The sequence below is a fragment of the Poecilia latipinna genome, unplaced genomic scaffold (genome assembly GCF_001443285.1).
Source record: "Poecilia latipinna isolate Pla-1442-1.1 unplaced genomic scaffold, P_latipinna-1.0 Scaffold2692, whole genome shotgun sequence".
Lineage (NCBI taxonomy): Eukaryota > Metazoa > Chordata > Actinopteri > Cyprinodontiformes > Poeciliidae > Poecilia > Poecilia latipinna.
In genome coordinates, this window is record NW_015115308.1 from 39,264 (window position 1) to 58,545 (window position 19,282).

At 37.2% G+C, this 19,282-nt stretch overlaps 1 protein-coding gene across 1 annotated transcript; it reads right to left on the reverse strand.

Moving 5' to 3' along the window:
- Positions 1–948: 948 nt before the first annotated feature.
- On the reverse strand, positions 949–5,916 carry crcp (calcitonin gene-related peptide-receptor component protein). The gene is made up of 6 exons (XM_015020966.1): positions 5,844–5,916; positions 4,800–4,836; positions 4,606–4,704; positions 4,429–4,523; positions 4,261–4,318; positions 949–3,370 (listed from the first exon to the last, which is right to left on the reverse strand). The coding sequence occupies exons 1-6, from the start codon at positions 5,849–5,851 to the stop codon at positions 3,221–3,223; spliced, it is 447 nt and encodes a 148-aa protein (XP_014876452.1). The 5' UTR covers positions 5,852–5,916; the 3' UTR covers positions 949–3,220.
- Positions 5,917–19,282: the final 13,366 nt, after the last annotated feature.

A 19,282-nucleotide genomic window follows, 5' to 3' on the forward strand; every position in this document is an offset into this window, starting at 1 on the left:
GATTGTAACACTGTCTGTGATTGGTGGAAGCGTTAAAGGGGTATTCCGCTTCTTTGACAGCTCAATTTTTTCTACCACTAGAGACTAAAATTACTTTACCACATCGATTGGTTTGCTTTCAGCGAAAGCCCACCGGGGAAATTTAATCACAGTGAGGGATTTACTGGAGGTTAAAGCCGCCACGTTTAATTTAACCATCTTTTCATTAGCAACAGATTTTTGGTTTGCTCTAAAGTTACATCTTCTTGAAGAATTAAAGCCCTCTATAGAAGGCCAAGTGTTACCAAAACATTTAAGCAACGTTGTGAAAGCACAGTAAATAAGACATCAAGTAAGCACTTCTTAGATAAATAATGAGAGGCATAGATAACAGAAAAAGTGTTTCACATAAAATAATAAAATAGTGCCCTTTTTATTAACACTGGATGACAATAACTATGCATCATAATATTTACAGATATACAACTGGTGGTAGACCTATGCTGTCAAAAAGACAAAATGGCTGGACCCAGCCAAGAGAACATAAAGTCAATAACACATTACTGCTGCTTTATGTTAATGCACTGAGACTGAGTATGAAATAGTTTTATACTACTGGGATTACATAAGCTGCAGCCAATCTATTAACCGTGTGCATTCCAGTCTGTAAACTCTGAGCAGCGTTGCCACTGCTGTGGTGCTGTTTCCTGCCTTCATTATGACCTAAATCCAGAGAAATGAAAGGTTTTGCAACTCAAGGTTGTATCAATACATGTGTGAGTTCTACTGAGTCACCACAACCACAAAATACTGTGAAGAAAACAGGAAATTGTATTAAATGTCACACATTTTAAAAAAACAAATGAAAAACAAAAGATGCTTAGATAAACTCTGAAATGTGTTGTGATTTCTGGACGATATAAGTTTCACCAACTTAATATTTCCCAAAAACATACAACAAACAATGCCTTGTAAAAGCATGTATTTATTCACAAATATCAATGTATATCACTGGGAAGTACACTGAAGCGGTATAATATAAAGCTACAAAAAAATGCTTTACACCAAACCATGTTTATGTTATGATAGTCCAGTCAAAGTCCATCCAGTCTGACGTAAATCCAGCAACTTGGAAAAAATAAAGTAAGCATACCCCAAAATAGATGCATCCCTAATGACTAATGGTGCTAAACATAATAGCATTCCACGCTTTTTAAATTTTTTGGTAAAACAAACAAAAAAAAATGCACCATTTTCCTTCCACAAACTCATTTGTGCTTCTCTTAACATAAAATAATAAAATCTAGTGAAGCGACAATCTGTGAACAAGGAGTACAAATAACTGCAAGGCACTAGAAACAGCAGCCTTCAGTGAAATATTTTTCTCTCTTTTTCTCAAGTGGAGCTCTTGTTTTCTGCCACTGACCTTTCTGAAGAGTTGTCTCCGTATTTCTCTTTTTGTCTTCTTATTTGTGTCCCGTGGAATGTTGAAAGGTTTAAGCGGGCTTAATGAGGTCAAATCAGGCTAAACCCTTGGTTTCAAGTGGCAAACACGACTAGCTTCTTTTCCTCTGTGCTTTACTTGTACTGCATACGGCAGTACATTTAAAAGAAATGAATAGAAGAAACATGATGCCTGAATGGTGAGAGACTCACTTCTTATCAGTCTTGAACGAAACCTGAAACCTAAAAGAACTCCAATAAGAATACTCCTGTGATGTCAAATTTCAACATGTTGAAATTTGAAAACCTTTATTCCCATCTTAGTCTTTGCATAAACAAGTTTTATAAAAAGAAATGTAGCTGAAGCATATTTATTCGTTTTTATTTTAGTTTATGGGCATATCCAGGGACTTTTCTTAAGAAATTTATGACTTTCTGTTTACCAAGGGTAGAAATGTGGCATAAAAGGTCATTGTTATTAAACAGAAAAGAGAACTGGTTCAGAAGCACAATAAGAGAAATAATTAAACTGTTTAATATGACAAAGGTTGGAAGAGGACTCAACCACATTTTGCCACCATGAACAGTGAGCACAATGGTAAGTAAGGGAAGTAAAACAATAAATGTACAAATCTCATCATTAGAGAGCTGCAGCATGTTTTTCACTGTGGGTTAATTTTACTGCAATATAACATAAAATTATAGCAACACTTTCCGCACACCTTTATAGTTTAATTTCTTTCAGAAAAGAAAAATCAAAATTCATATTTGTTATTTGAAAAATTACATTTTTTATTAGTATTTTAGGTTTAATGAGCCAAAAACAAAACAAATAATCTCTAAGTTTTCTAAATAGCTGTTTTAGGAATTTCAAAATTTGTAGGTGCTTCAACCGTTCTCTATTTTTTCAAGGCTTTATTCTACAGACAGGCTGATCAAATTATCACAACCAAACGAAACATCTTAGTCCAAGGCGAAGCTATAAAAATAAGGCAATCATGCAGTCAGCTGAAAAGTTTCAAGAGCTATTTTCTTGCTGAAATAAGGAAAACGGATATGTCACTATGAAGGAGAGGTTGAAGTTGTGTTAAGAGATTTTGATGGGATGCAATGACAAACAAAAGCTCTTCTTGTCTTACATGTGAAGCTTACAGTTTCTCTAGCTTTACACAAAGATGTTTTCTATTTTAAGTTGTAGACTCATGTCCTCTCTCTGCTTTTCTTCTTTGTCATGAGTCTACTCTTTACTCTACATTTGTATGCCAGCTCTTTAAGGAGCTGAGTAAGAACAGGAAACTGACTTGATATGCAAACATGAAGGCAAAAAAACAGAAACCTTCACACTTGCAACCTGAACATCCTACTTCTGCTGCAAGAGAACAGCAGCAAAACACAAACTATGCCAAGTCTGAAGCTGAAGCTTGACAGGAAAGCAAGAGATACAATAAGGTTCCATCTACCATCAATATTAAAGTAAAATGAATATTGTGCTTTTGGATTGGAACAAAATTATTTAATGTATGTTTAAGGCTGCAGGCTACATAAATGTTATATGACACATAAAACTGAAGATCTCCTCCCCTTTTGAGAGCACTTCTCTGTGCAATATTGATATCTTAAAGAGATTCATCTCTTCTGTGAGAAAGTGAGCATGTTTTGGTCCAAACTGTTTTCATTACCATATTACCAACTCAGCTCTTAACTGCAGTCTTGTAGTCTCTGTGCATCCTGTCTTTGTGTAAACAGTTCTGCAACGTGTTTAGCCACGTAACCAGTTCTTCACATGGAAGTCACCGTGTCACGACTGTTCTCCGCCTTCATCCATCTCCGCATCAGCAGCCGCAGCTACGTTTTCCTGCTCCGGGTCACCTGGGAGGACATCTGCCACGTTCTGGATGAGCTCCTCGATCTGCTCCTCCGACAGCCGCTCTTCACTTTCCTCCACCATCTCAACACAAGAAAGTGGAGGCCACATTTAGTCAGGCCTTTTATGACACCTTACAGTTTTGAGGGATTTTAACTTTCTACAGAAAACCAATTTGTAGACCCAAAATTGTGTAAAAATATTTTTAAAAATAAAGGTAAAAAAATGAAGAAAATGAAGTGTAGATAGAAGGAAACAGGAAGAAGAAGAAGGAGATCACAAGAAAGCAATGAAGTCCAGAGATATAAGAAAAAGAAGGACCCCTGGAATAGGGGAAGTACAGAAAGAATGAGGTCAACAACATGGGGATGAAAGGATAAAAAGAAAGAACACAAGGAAGAACATAAAAATACAGTCATGGAAGGAAAGAGCTGGAAAAAAGACTGGGGGGAAAAACAGATGAGGAAAATATGAGAAAGCAGAAGGACAAAAGGAAGCATACTAGGGAGAAAAGGCACAAAAAGACAGGACACAATATTTAGAGATATAAACTCTGTAAATACAAATATTCCCCCCATATTCATATTTTCCTGTTCCATAATTTTCCACCTGTTCAGCCTAAAACAAGACTTCAAACGTTTATGATTTCAAACTGAAAACAAAAATCAAGCTGTTAGGAAGTATTTCCAGTCTCCAGTTTCCATGATTTATCCAAGTCCATAAACTGGCTAATGAATCATCTTGCTTTGTCCCGGCATTATCTGGCAACAGCCATTATGATTTCAAATGTACTTCCAATTATTTTTAGTTCTGAAATTATTATGTTTTGTGAAATAAAAGAGCAGAGTCTCAAAGAGTTTTGGTGTCAAACACCAGCAGCAGATTTGGCAGACAGAGCCACCATGAAAATGCATCAGTAATATATAAGTAAAGCTATTACACAGATTTTAATGGTGATGGTGAAAAATACTTACAAGCTGAATTTCCACTGCAGTCTGTGGTCGGTGGTTTAGCAGCTGCAGTTTTTCTGCCCTGGTGGAAGGAAACACATCAGATTCAGACTTAAAAAGAGAGCAAGCATCTAATCAACTCTACAGAATCTGGCTGCAAAAATTTTAGGGCTTCTGTCAGAGCTTACTGACTTTGTGAGCTTGTGATGCATCATAGAGCTGAGGAACTCCTTGACGATCTCAGGACTTTGTCTGCTGCACGGCGTCTTCGACAGGTACTTAAGAGTCTGACAGAAAAGACAGAGGACGCTGCTGCCATGGTTTTTATAAATAAACATGACAGAAAAGAAAAAAGAGGCTTGTGCTTACCTCATACATGATAGTATTGAGGTTCTGCTGCCCAACACTGTGTTTGCTCTTCCCGGCATCTCTCCTCTGCTCCTTGAGGTCTGTGAGGAGTTTGAACACCTAGAAAACATGAAGGAAAACAGAAAATCCACTTAGAAACCAATGTGATGCATTAGCAACAACAAAGTTGTATTAGGAGGGACATGCTGCCTCACCTCATAGTTGCTGAGCATGGCAGCATTTGCATTTTTCCTGAGAAGACACAAACACGTAACGGTTCATTTATTTCATGCTTCAAGTTTTTCTGACTAAATGCACAAGTGTTGTATATTTGTTTAAATTACTTTAGCTGCTTAGACAGAAACATGGAGAAGAGTCAGATTCCGTTTTAGACGTTGCTTTTATGTAACTTTTCATCCAATTCCCAGAACTAGGATTATTATTTTTTTTACTTCCTGGACAAAGCCACTGAAGAGGTTACTGTTATCATTAAATCTATCACCCTCTTTGTTTTACATAAATCAATGGTACTAATGAATTGTATTGTTTTTAGCTGATTTTTCCCCTCTAAGCAAAGCAACTAACAAAGCTAGCACAAGCACTTGTGGCTTTTTCTCTATCATCGCCTCAAGCCTTTTAAATAAATGACTTAATACATATTTAACTGAACTTCCTTAGATAAATAACATTTTACATTTAACATTATACCAAATATATTAATATGTGAATCATGAGACCACAATCCGTTCATGTGATTGGACCGTTCTAGAATAAATTGGATTCATTGATCCAAATCAATATAAAACCCAACTGGACTCTGTATAAGGGATATCAATTAGTTTGCATTGGAATGACATTATTTTACATAATTTGGTGCTTTTTAAATAAACTGAGCTTTACTTAGAACATATGTAAAAATGCGATTTCATCAGTGAGAATGTTTATTATAAGTGGCCATTTGTTTTATCTTATAATTTGCTATAATTAGAGTAAATTTAGCTTAGTGTTAAAATTCAACTCTAAATCCGCCAGCAAAAAGTTAAATATCTGACAACACGAACCCAAATGACTCAAATGAACCAGTAATTTAAAACCAGCGCAATTAGCATTAAAATTGTTAAATGTTTTCTTGAGGATGAATTTAACCGGAAACCAAAACGTACTTTCCTACAACGTTAGTTTGTAAGATCAGCAACATATAATTGCAACTCAAATGGCTACGTGGACAAAATAAATTAAAATAATAAAGACAAACTTACACTTCCATTTCGCCCGCTGGTTTGGTCCGTTATTAAAAAACTCCGTAGGAAACCGGAGAATTGCTCAAACGTTCCGTTGACTTAAAGCTACGTGTTTGGTTTGTGCTGCCCCCTTCTGTCGGTAATTTTTACTCCTAAATGGGCCCATAGAAACACCTGCATCGAATTTAATACTTTTATACATGTATTAAATGTATAAACTTAATATATTAAAATTATTAGATTTAATGTAATAAATTACCTTCTGTTAAAAAAGAAAAAGCCTCCAGCTCAAATTAATTTAAGCTGTCTACTGAAAATATTCAGTACGGTTCAGTACACTGTATTCAATCCTGCCATAAAGATAGATTTAAAATTAATTACTTACAATTCAATCCTAGTTGAAACGATTATTAAAACATTGATAAAAACTAAAATCTTAGTCTCTAGATAAAATTGGTAGATAAGTTCCAAAAAGCATTGACCAAGGGTGTCTGAACACAAATCCAGGGCACACTTCTAAGGTTTTATATATTTCTTTATTTGAAAACCATTTATTTTTCTCCAGTTTCTTAGTATTGATCAGTCATATAAAATTGCAAAAAATACAATGAAGTTTGTGATTGTAAGATGACAAGATGTGGAAATTTTCAAGGCATGTGAATAGTTTTACAAAGTAAAGCACCTTAAGTGTGTCTTTACACAGAAAAATAATCTAAATACAAAGTCAGCAATTTCTGCTAAACATACAAAGACATAATTTCACAACACACATTTATCTCCATAAAATACCATACCAACTTTATTTATAAAGCACTTTAAAACAACCACAGCTGATACAAAGTGCTGTACATTAAAACACAACATAACNATGAAAGTGTAATGACAGTCTTATTCACCCCCCTTCAAATAAAGTGTTACCAAAAACTTCAATGGATGTCAGTACATTTGCATGGCTAAAAGTATTCCTATGACGTTTTTGTTTCTTCTCTACTTTCCTTGTAGTGGTTTGTGTTTGCTGACGTCAGCAGACTATTTTAGAGCTGTTGACAAATTCCACTCTGACTTCTCAGGGTCACACAGTGACAAGCCCTGCTTGATGAAGGGAGAGGAAAAGAGCATAAACTGAAAAAATGGGGCGAGGTAAAATTTCAGACACCAGGGGAGGCTCCTGCTGGAAACGTAATCAAATTCAGACAAACCTTCTTCCAATCACCAGACCAGTGTAATCAAGCCCAGACTCTTACCCATTCTCTGCACACACACACAGACAGACGCACCCACACACAGAGTAAATGATGATGGTTATAAAAGGATGTGAGGTTAAATTACCATGTATTGCCTTAGGTTCTTTCTGTGTGTTGTTATTTCATCAAGGGCTCATCTTGTCAACTCTTCTGATTACTTTGTGTTTTGGCCTGTTGAGTTATGGTATCAGCACTTGAGAAAATAACCTATCTGTCCTGAACTTTATTTGCTTGAATCAGTACAAGAAATGTTATTTATGTGTAGATCCACCAACTACCAAAGACTAAAAGGACATCTTTACAAACCTTTTAAACTGTATGATTTGCAGAAATCTGAGGTCTGGTTTCAGGTCAAAGTTCCAAACTTTGCAATTGGATAGTAAACAGATATTTTATAATACAATTATGTTTTTGATTCTCATGCAGATCAGGAAAATACTTAAATACAATACCACATAATTCTGGACATACTGTATTTTCAAACTGTGTTTGAACCTTGCGTAATACACTTCGCAGGCATATGAAACAAGCATATCAAGCTAAGCTCATCAAACTTATCTCAACGAAACTAAGCTGTGAGAAGAAATTTGGAGGAGCCTTGGAGGACCTTTCAGGCAAATGTCAGAAAAAAATGATCAATTATGATGAAGAGATCAGGTGCAAAAAAGTGAAACAATCTTAAAGTTTTTCTGTAATAATTTTTTCTGATATCAGTGAAGTAAATCATTAAAATGGGAAACCTGTTGCTCCAAACTGAGCACTTTGCACTCTTATTGGTGGTTTCTATAGTTTCTAAAAGTACAATATAAGATAGCTCTTTCAAATATCAGGCTCCTTTCCTGTGGAACCAACTCTAAGCTTAAAACCTTCTTTTTGATAAAGCCTATTGCTAGAACCGCTACAAGACCAAGCTAAAATAAAAACTTACCCACTTCTTACTACTCTCCTGCTAAATGCGTCAGACCACAGATGAAAACTAGTCATGGCTAATTTTGACATAATTTGTAATATTGTCCCTATTGAAAAATAGAAAATTCATGATTTATGATTCTTAGTCTTCCACATTTCTACACAATGTGCAGCCACTGCTTCTATTAAGCATAATAATAATAATAATAATAATAATAATAATAATAATAATAATAATAATAATTTGCTTCTATTAAGCAGTGGCTGCACATTGCAGTTGCTTAATGGAAGAAGTAGCAATCTTCTTCTGCTACTGCTCTACCTGACCAATTGGTAGAAGTGATTGGCCAGGTGTTTCTCTTTCGCTGCAACACCTCTTGTTTGGCTTTGTTTCTTTCCTCCTAAATATATTCACTAAAAGAACAACTGTTGTCTTTAGCACAGCTAATCTTTCTTAAACTTGAATGTGTATCATAAAAAAGGATGTCTCTTAGAAAAAAAAATTAGTAATTTCTTTCCCATGTTGCCACATGCTCTTTTGGGAAGAAGGATTGCTGCAAAGTCTACAACTTAATCAAACTGACTGGGTTTTCTTAGATAAGCAACTTTTTACCAGCTGACAAAACTGAATCAATTGATTGTAATTGATTGTGAAACTGTCTGGACTGATTTGAAAACAAATTGGATATGTCTTACAAAGTGTCTTGAAATAAAATTAGTAAGAAATTGTTGATAGATTAATAAACTAAGCTAAACTGATTTAAGTAACTGATGAGCCAAATTTTTGTACGTAGTATTTCTGCCCTTTTTTAAAAGTTCTGTAATCATTAGTGTGACTATCACCGTAAAAAAAAAAACTATAAAAACTCACCATGTTTGAGCTATGAGCTAAGATTACATTGTAATTGCTAATGATTAGATGTGCATGTAGTCTCTCCTCCATTTTTATCCTGATTAAACTGCTCACCCTGTCCTACCATCACTTGTGGAAATAAACACAAAATCCATACATGTGAAGAATGTCCGTATGTCAGGGTATGACAAGTCTCATTTTATTTTGTCCCGTCTCTTTATTTTGTAAACTGACCTCCATACTTGATGATGACGATTATGGAGAGTGTTTCTGGTCCTGTGAGTGCCAGACGTGAATATTCTGTGTGCTTTAATGTTTGAGTTTCCCCACAGTGAGGGTTCTCTGTGGGAATGCTACACTGCTCTAATGGTCTGATTCACAAATCTACAAAGACCTCTGCTGCTGTGAAAGGAACAGCCAGACAAGCACAATCTCTTCAGGGCAGCATGAAGAATGACTGACTGTTATAATTGACAGGCCCACATGTGTGGTTGAGTGTGTAACAGAGAGAAAGAGAAGAAGAGGTTATTGCAGGTATCCATGAAGCTCAATTAATTGCAGTAGGGGTCTTCATACCCTGTCAACAGAAAAACCCTGAGGCCATTAGTTTCTCTAATGCAAACACAGAGAGGCACACTAAAATCAACTGGTGTCCTGTATCACTCCTCTATAAGAGCCACACTTTGATGGTAGACTTACCCTCCCTCCATGAAAAGGCTGAATGAGTGTTAGTAAGTGCTAAATAAATTTAAATAAATAAATTTCACACTTAATTAGAGTTAAGGTACCAACTCTCCAAAAAGAGTTAAATTAACACTTTCTGGTGTGGACCAATATAGACACTTTAAAAGTGTTGAAATAAAATCTGACAGAGTTCATTTGGGCCTGCTGGATTTGCTGTGCAGATATGAAGGTGAGTTATACTTTCTTTAAACTTTGTGACTAACATTAACTTTGGTTTATGCTAACAGGCAATATTCTTAGACATTTGTCTTACAAAAATATGCTATTTAAGTATCTAAACATTTTAACCCATTCCAATGGAAAACGTTTTTACCTTATTTTGTATTTATTTTCAAGTATAATATGTGTGTTTATTGTCATTACTGTCAAACAGAGACCAATGGGTAGATTACGGTTCAGGATTTGCTTCCTCATGCTTAAAAGTAGGGCAGCATTGTTCAGGTTCAAAGTTGTTGCTCTTAGAAAAATATGATCATGTTCCTTAAGGTCTCCATGTTATTTAGTTTTATTAATTTTGCATGCTTCTTGTGAAGAGCTCAGATAGGATGGTGTTTACAGAAGTGTGTACAGGCGGATCAGCTGCTCGGCTGTCTGGCTCTGGTCTGCTCACTTGTTCCCATAAACTCTCTCTTTCAGGCTGAATGCAGAAGTGATTCCATGGAAATAACACAGGGACAGCTCCTTTATTTACCATCTGTCTCCCCCCGGTAGCTTTAGGCTGAAGAAGCTGATCTGAAGTGAAGGCTGGAAACTTTGCTGTGCGGTGTTAGCTTTAACTTGTCGCAACGAATATTTACAAGTCACCGTCTTCTTAATTCAGGATCGTTTGGAAATCTATGAATACTTAAAAACCCATTATATTTGGAAAACAACAATGTTCATGTTATTGCTTTATTTGCTTCTGAAATATGTCTTTGTCTTTTCTAGCTGTCATGGGAAAGCGGAAGCAAGAAACCCGCATTTCGCGCATGCGGATACAACGTCAGCAGCATACGTGCAAAGAGCCCATTTGACTTAGGGGCCCCTCTTGCTGCCAAGAACATCAGCACCACTAACAGCATTTCACCATGGATTTAATGGAATCTGGGAGAGGGGGCTTAGTTTAATTGACAGAGTAGTCCAATGTAATAGTAGTTTACTAAGATCCATTACTGAACAGCTAAAACTCAAAGATTAAACTCGTAGCATCAAATTGTAGCTATGGTAAAAAAAACAATCTAACTCTGAAGATTGTTCTTTGAACTTTTACAAAGTAATCTTGCCTGCTCCTTAAAATCTTAAATTTAAATGTTAAACAATTTATAATCTTTTAATTTATCTATGCTGAGCACACTAAATCAAATTTAGCAGCACTGATATTCTCTTAGTTTATTTTGCCTTGGGCCGGTTCTAAATGTGATCAGCTTTACATTATGATTTTAGATCCACTAACTGATGACTTAATTTGGATTTAACAGAAGTGCAAATAATAATATTTGTTTTAATTGTATTTTTTTTTATTTGTTGTTTTTAAGATTCTGTAGTTGTGGGATTAAGTATTGTCGGTAATGTTTTCCAGTAACATAATTATCCAGCAATATTTTAAGTTTCCTGTCAACTTAACATCTTTTAATACAAAACCATGGTGGACGGCCTCAGTGCCCTGACCACCGGGCTTAGCAAGTTTTCTGTGGAAAACCCTGAAGGCTTTACTCTTGGTTTCATACTTGTCAGTAATTCAACCCTTCAGGTTCCCAGTCTGTTTTGCCTTCTACTGTTGTAATTAGGGATGGGAGTTCATAAGAATTTGGCGATATGAATCCCACTTATTGATATAATTCCTTATCGATTATCAAATCAATTCTCACTGAAGCAAGAAACAAACTCTTCAAAATTTTTAATTTAAAATATGCACCACACTATATTTGATCCAAACTAAATTAAAGCTGGCTTAAAAAACCAAGCATCCCTCTGTAAAATCAATATTTTAACATGAAATGGAACTTCTTCAACAGTATAAGTTTTATAGACAAGTTTGTACATTTGCCTCTTCAGGAAGGATCTTTCAAGACAATGTGTGAAGAAAAACCCAGTCAGATGTTATTTCTTATTATTTATTCACACCTCTGTCATTTTACTCTTCTCTGCCTCAATGAAGGGGGTAGCTTACCTCTGAGAGCTTATCTCTGAGCCAGTCTCTCTTTGGCTGTTCTCATCAACTATAGTTCACATTCAATAACTTAATTATAACTTAATTATTAATGAATTTGTTAGTATTTCAGTTACTCACCTCACAAGTTAAACACATTATAGATTAATTCCACATAGACTATGTTAAAGCTTTTATTTCTGTTAATGATTTTTGCTTAGAGCTAATGAAAGCATGACATTTAAGATTAGAGTAAAAATAAGGAAACTAAAACGAGCCTTATCGGAGCATTTATTGAATATGTTTAAATGTTGATATGAGATGTAGATTAATCAACAGTTTTGTGCTAACATTAATACAATAACTAGGACCTGGAGGAGTTTAATGTTACCTGGGACATTTATGGCAGAAAACACTGTGCTCAAAGCTCTCCTCCTTGAGAGTCACCGCCATCGCTAAGCAACATGTGAAACATTTTACATTCATATAAATCACTTGTATTCTGTATAGTCAGCTGCCTGAGGATATTGGAGGTATTTCATTCATTTATTTTGTCTAAAGCCCTGCACAACTACCCTTGTATCAACTTTTTTTGTGAAATGTGACCATACTTTGGAGCACTTCTGCCATGACTCCATCTGGGGTATGTTCTAAGTAAAAAAAAACAGAGTGTACAATACATCATCACTCAAATACACCTTGCGTTATGACGAGGGGAAATAGTTGGGCAGGTAGATTAACGACAGTCAGAAAGTGGAAGGAAGTATGGATGAATGACAACTTAGACAAGCAATAGTCATAAAATACAAGTACCAGAGGGTACTCTCTTTTTTTGTATAGATCAGAAAAAAATCCTTTAGAAAAAAATCCCCTTTCACACTCTCCAGATGGTAGGAACCCTGCCTTTATGATGAATTCCAACTTTTTCTCCCCTGACTAAAAGCGCCAGTCTGTAACACCATATGTCGTTGGTGGTGATAAATAGCTGCAGGAGCTGTTTATTTTAGAGGCAGGCTGTACTTCCAGTGATTATGGTGTGTGACCTCTCACCGAGCGTTTGAGCTGCCATCAATTGTGGCAGTTCCAGCTCGACCATGGATGACAGCATCTCTTATTTTTAGCAGATTAGAACACTTTTAAAGGATGATGGTCAAGAAAAAGCAGATAATGAATTTGGCAAGTAAGTTGATCAGAGTTGACTCTATCATATCTTTTATCAGTGTTTACAGGTTTTTAATTAGCCAAGAAAATGAAATGTAAAGTCCAGGTCATTCAAGTGAGACTATATTTCCTGAGCTATTTTGCATACAAGCGTAAAAAAGATACAACTACATAAAACTTGCAGCTTACATCCCCAACAGTCCAAACATGAAAATCTCGTTGACCATGAATCACAACATTAATTCTGTATACTACTGTCTCTATTTGTCCTCAGCCTCTTGTCTGCTGAGTAAAAGGTCTGAATAACAGAAGGACAGGAAGAATAGAAAGTAGGTACCTCATTTATTCTGAAGAATTTCTGAAAAGAAAGGACATTTTCAGAAATGTGACTGACAGCTATGCCCTGCCAGTGAAAGCAGTCTAATGAAATGAAGACAGAAAAAAGAAAACAGAGGGAAGAGACAGAACTGTAAAGGAAGAGAAGGAAGAACATAAGAAAAACTGGTAGTAATTTGAATGATTTACTAGAACCAGGCGAACTGCCCAACTCCTCAATTAGCTTTAATTAAATCTCATTTGGCAAGTAGTTTTTCCACTTACTGTAAATTTTCTCAGCAAATTTTGGCTTGTCTTTGTCAGTTCACTGTTGTATGTCCAATATACTTTCTCTTTCACATAATCTTAAGAAAAGTAAAAGACCTACACTTCACCAGTTTTTAACTTCCAAATGTTTTTTAAATCTATCTTAAAATGTACAAAAACTCTAAGGACTATAAAACTATTAAAATTTACTTCTCAGGGCGAGGAACAACATAAATCTGGGGTATGTGAGTACCCCAGTTTATGTCAGTATTAGAAGAGGAGTCAACAGGCATCAAAGCAGTTGTGGGTGTTTTTGTGAGCATAGAGTTTAAGAGTCATGTGACTGCAACAAGGGATGCAGGAGTTTGTCATTAAATATTTTTGATTTTTACCATGTCTGGTCTTTAGATTGATGTTTTTTGCTAAATAGAAAGTGATGGAGACTTCCTTGAAGAAACAATCCGCTGAACAAGTTCAAGAATAAATTAACACCCACTCTGCTGACAATGGAGAACTTGCTAGGTTTGTTAAGATAGCTGTAGCATATGCTATTAAGGAAGTCATTACAATGGTAGAACAAGTGGTCGCCCAACTTTCAACCAAAACACAAGCCGAGGTGATGGAACAGATTGCTGAATTTCAGATTCAGATATTAGCCATTCGAGTGGATACCTTGCCGTGCATAGAGCACATGGAAACCACCAAAAGCCACCTGATGCAGGTAGATAATCATCTCTCTACATCGATGGACAATCCAACAATGCTGTGCACTATGCTGGAGGACAAGGCTGATTTGGAGGACTCGAAAGATATTTGTCTGGACTGGTGCACAATGATCTGAAAAATCAGATTAGCATTGATAATAAATATTCATGCAGCAAAGACAACTGATTTCCCCTGCTCTGTTTTGTCTCTAAGTGCCGAAAAAAGCATTTGACAGACTGGAGGACAACATTCAGAAATGCTGACTTTCTAAAAAGACAAAAATAGAGATTTTGTCAAAAATATTAGCCATCATAAAGGTTTTAAAGATAGTGAAATTGATTAAATAAAATTACAGCAAAAATAAATTTTCCCATAATGAGGAAATGTTCAGAGGGAGCATTCAGAAAACATTTGGCGAACGTCAAGTCCGAATATTCGACGTTTAGCAGACTTTTGAGAGAAGCGCTATGTAAATCTGATGTCATTTTATTTAATTAAGCTTAAGATGTCAGAGTATTTTAAATTTCCTTCTAATCACAATGTAGTTAGTGTTACCTAAAAGTGACTTTTTAAGGTCTACTTGTGGATGTCCTCATGGCACTTAAGTGGCCTGATGTACTGCATCCTCAAAACAGCTTGTAAAAGCCCGCTACATACTCAAGTATACTTCACTCTGTGGAGGTCTATTGAAGCACTCGAGGCGGACTCAAAGCAAAAGTCCACCAAACACGTCAATGCAAAGGCACATTTTTATAACCATGCACATGTACTTGGTGTCACATAGTAAAATGCTTGGTGGGAAACAGTGATCACCATGATCTATTTGGTGTGCAACAGATAAGGTTCAGAGCTGGCACAACTAGTTGCAAGGGCACATAGCATGACTACCACTTTCTGTGTTTCATTGACATGAGTGTGATGGCTACTAGAGAAGAAACATGGCTAGTTGCCCAGCTATCTCATCAAACTTGCTAGTGCAGTGATTTGTCATGAGAAAAGTAAACAATGTATGTGCTTGACTATGAAATCTTAATTGTCCATGAACTGTGTGCTGTTCACAGAAAACTTGCAGTACACCAGAGTATATGGTACGGAGCACTCTGTAAGAGCCATATGAATTAAATAAGTAATTGTTGATAAGACAGGAGCAGCAGCTTTGACACCTGGGTGGTGGGTGTGTCGATGTGGGTGTGACTGTCATCAAGTATGAATGGGAAGATTACTTGTGTGTTGGCTTTGTGTGTATGAGGAAGCGGGTGAGCGGGGTGGTCAGCAAAGTTTGGAGCATGATAATAAAAATTAATTAAATAAATCGATAATTGTGACAGAACAAAGAAGAGGTTAGGAGTTGATTGATACATGGACAGATGAGATTCCCAGAGTTAACCCAGTGCGGCCCTCTACCACCACTAGTTTGCCGTGTTTTATAATAATAAAACGTGTTTATTATTATTAACGCTTTGGTGCAAAAAACTGATTGAAAATCGATTAATTTACTGCATGTTTATGTCTGTTAAGGCTAAGATGGAACGGCACTGAAAGCAAACCATTCAGACTACGAACACAATAGAGACACAATCAAAACTGTCAGATGACTTATTACCCCACGATAATACCATACCATACCATGCCAACTTTATTTATAAAGCACTTTAAAACAACCACAGCTGATACAAAGTGATGTACATCAAAACACAACATAACAATAAAAAAAATAAATAAATAAAATAAAATAAAAACTTACAGTTTAAAAACAAAAACATACAATTTAAAACTAGATCCTACTGGAGTTGAAAGCCAAGTAAAATAGATGGGTTTTAAGACGAGCTTTAAAAGTGGATAGTGAAGGGGCCTCTCTGACCTGCAAAGGCAAGTTGTTCCATAATTTGGGGCCCATGACAGAGAAAGCCCTGTCCCCTCTGAGCTTCCTTCTTGATCTCGGTACCTCCAAAAGCAGCTGATCTGCGGACCTGAGAGACCGATAAGGTATGTATGGGTGAAGAAGCTCAGAGAGGTAAGCCGGGGCAAGATTATGTAGTGATTTAAAAACAAACATAAGAATTTTAAAATGAATCCTAAAATATACAGGCAGCCAGTGAAGTGAGGCCAGGACAGGGGTCACATGCTCTCTTTGGAGTTCCTGTCAAAAGTCGTGCTGCAGCATTCTGAACCAGCTGCAGACGTGAGAGCAGGTAAAGTGAGTTACAATCATCCAATTGAGTCAAAATAAAAGCGTGGATCACCGTTTCAAAATGCTGCCTGGAAAGAAAAGATTTCACTGACGCCAATCGCCTTAAATGATAAAAGCTGGACTTAACCACGGCTCTGATTTGGCTGTCCAATTTGAAATCTGCTATTTATAATTGCACGAACAGGCTGCCCTATGCTAGATAAAATATCTTTAAAAAGTCGTGGAGGGACAGGATCACGGGGGGAATATGGCCAACCACATCCTCTAAAAGTGAGACAGTCACAGGCTCAAACTGATTGAAAGCAGCCGAGCAAGGGACCAAAACAGAGGGGTCAGAGTCAGGAGCTGTGATAAGAGCCCTGGTACTACCAACCTTTTCAATAAAAAAATGCAGAAAATCATCACACACATCAGGAGAAGCTTCCAAACAGGCATTCTGTGGAATATTAAGCACAGAGTCAATTGTGTTAAATAAAACACGTGGGTTATGGCTGTTTGCCAAATATTCCCTTTTTGCCTCTTTAACCGTGCTCTGGTAGAGACGCCAACAGTCTTTTAAAATCTGAAAAGTAATCTGCAATTTATCCTTTTTCCACCTGCGTTCAACACGGCGACATTCCTTCCTTGCAGCACGAGTTCTGTCATTAAACCAAGGCTCAGGTTTAATCCTTGGCTGCCTGGTTTTTAATGAAGCAACCGAGTCCAGGATGGTTTGGGAGGAAGAAAAGAACCAGGAGCAGAGCTCTTCTGTATCAGAGTGGAGGAAGTCAGATGATCCACAGAGCTGAAGAAAAGCAGTAGAAAACTGAGTGGCAGTGGAAGGGTTAATAATCCGACAGTGCCGAGGAGCAGCGCAAGTTTTAACTGCAATAGGTGTCAAACTGACACTGAATAAAACAGGCAGGTGATCCGAGAACACAGAGTCACAGATTTCCAGGTTAGTCACAGGCAGACCTCAGGAAATAACCAGGTCCAGTGTGTGTCCGTGCTCATGTGTTGGGCTGAATACGGCCTGTACCAGGTTAAAAGAGTCCAAAAGGCTTAAAAAGTCCTTTACCAGAGGTTTATCAGGACAACACACGTGTATATTGAAGTCTCCAACAATAAGAACATGTTTATAGTTAGTTATAATCCCAGATAAAAAGTCAGAGAAGTCGCTTATAAAATCCTTATTATATTTGGGGGGCCGGTAGACGACAGCACAGAAAACTGGGTTTACATGTCTCATCTCAAATGCCGTAAACTCAAAGCTGGGGAAAGACGTCTGTAGAAAACACTGCTTACATTTGTAGTCCTGTTTGTAAACAGTCGCTGTACCTCCCCCTCTCCCCGAAGCCCGTGGTGAATTAAAATAAGAACAGTCCGCTGGTAAAAGCTCAGTTAGAGCACTGGACTTACCAACACTCAGCCACGTCTCAGTCACACACAGAAAATCCAGGTTTTGGTGACTAAAAAAGTCCCGAAGAATAAAAATTTTATTCCCAAGCGACCTGGCGTTTACCAGACCAATCCTGACAGGAACTGGATCATGAGCTTCGACAGGTCGGGAAACCCGGCACAGTGGTCTCAGGTTTTGGAGACACTGTCAGCGCATGTTGAGCTGGGAAGGGCAAGGGCGGCGGTGTAGAGGGGCTTCAATGCCGACCACGGGCACCAAGCAGATATCAACGGGACCCAAGAAATGCCGAGGCACCCGAGAGCCTAAAAATGATTCTTGCGATGATCGGGTAAAAGGAGAACAGTGCGTCAGATAAAATTTCAGCTTCACCAGCTGGCCGCTTCGTCTACCGCGACGACGACGACGTCTCCTCCGTGAAAGCAGCGCAGGAACCCAGAACAGGTGACTCGGAATCTCCGACAGAAGCGGGGGCAAGGATTGTTGGCCAGCAACATCAAATAACATCATATCCTGGGCCAAAGGTTGGAGGTCTAGTAGTGTGTTGCGATCATACACCAGCAGAGATGACACAGGTCAGAAACAGTACAAACATAATCAAACGAGAGAATGACAGACGAGCAGCCACACACACCGGTGCCATCTAAATAATAACTCAGAAATAGTCCAAATAGTTTGGATATACTTTACGGAAAGTTTCTGGTTATATCATAGGTTTGGGGTGCCTTTCTATAATAAAGAAAAATATATAAAACGTCTGATATTTCACAACGAGATATTAACATTCATGGAAAAACCTTATATAACCTTGCATTAAAGCAGAAAGTACAGTGGCCACCATAAAAATTACTTACGGTTTTCAATTATGCCGCATGAACTGATCAGTACATTATTGCGAAAGAATGAAAAACCTTTTGCGAGGGGACGCAAAAGTATTGCGAGGGGACGCAAAAGAAAAAAATTCCCCATGTCCCTGGAGGGCTCCGTAATATGGGAGCCTTTAGAGTTTACAATAGAAAAGTTAAACCAACAGAACTGCTTACGTGGAGAGAAGTGAGACTTACCCAACCTCTGCATAGCACACTAATCTAAAAGATTCTGGCAATATTTGTTTGAAGATATGTTCACTTGTGAGAAAATTCGTAGAGTGATTTGTTCACTCTACAAGCAAATCACTCTACGATTCAAGAAAAAGCAGATAATGGATTATCTGCTTAAAAATGACTTCCATCATTTTGCGTCTCCAATATTCTTGTACTTTTGAATAATTCTTTCTTAAAGTTAAACAATGGGATTCAAATACTCTTTTAACATGTTTCAGATTGATAGACAGCATAAGAAGCTTTTCTAAGGAAATGTCTAATGATTCTCCATCTTCGTAGTGTATTAAAACACACATGCATCCTCCAGAACAGTAAACTGCCAAAACTCCTTTTATAGAGGTAGTCACTCCTGCAGATGATTATTAATCAAGCATCTTTGATCAGTAAGACTTGATTGTTACTTTTTCTCCTAACTCAAGGTAAGTAGCAAGGGTGTGCTTA

Bases quoted from the DNA above. Each gene is read 5' to 3' on its own strand.
- crcp (XM_015020966.1), bottom strand. The intron at 4,705-4,799 runs GTGAGGCAGCAT...CATGTTTTCTAG, and splicing joins CCATGCTCAGCAACTATGAG to GTGTTCAAACTCCTCACAGA. The intron at 4,524-4,605 runs GTAAGCACAAGC...CTTTTCTGTCAG, and splicing joins TCAATACTATCATGTATGAG to ACTCTTAAGTACCTGTCGAA.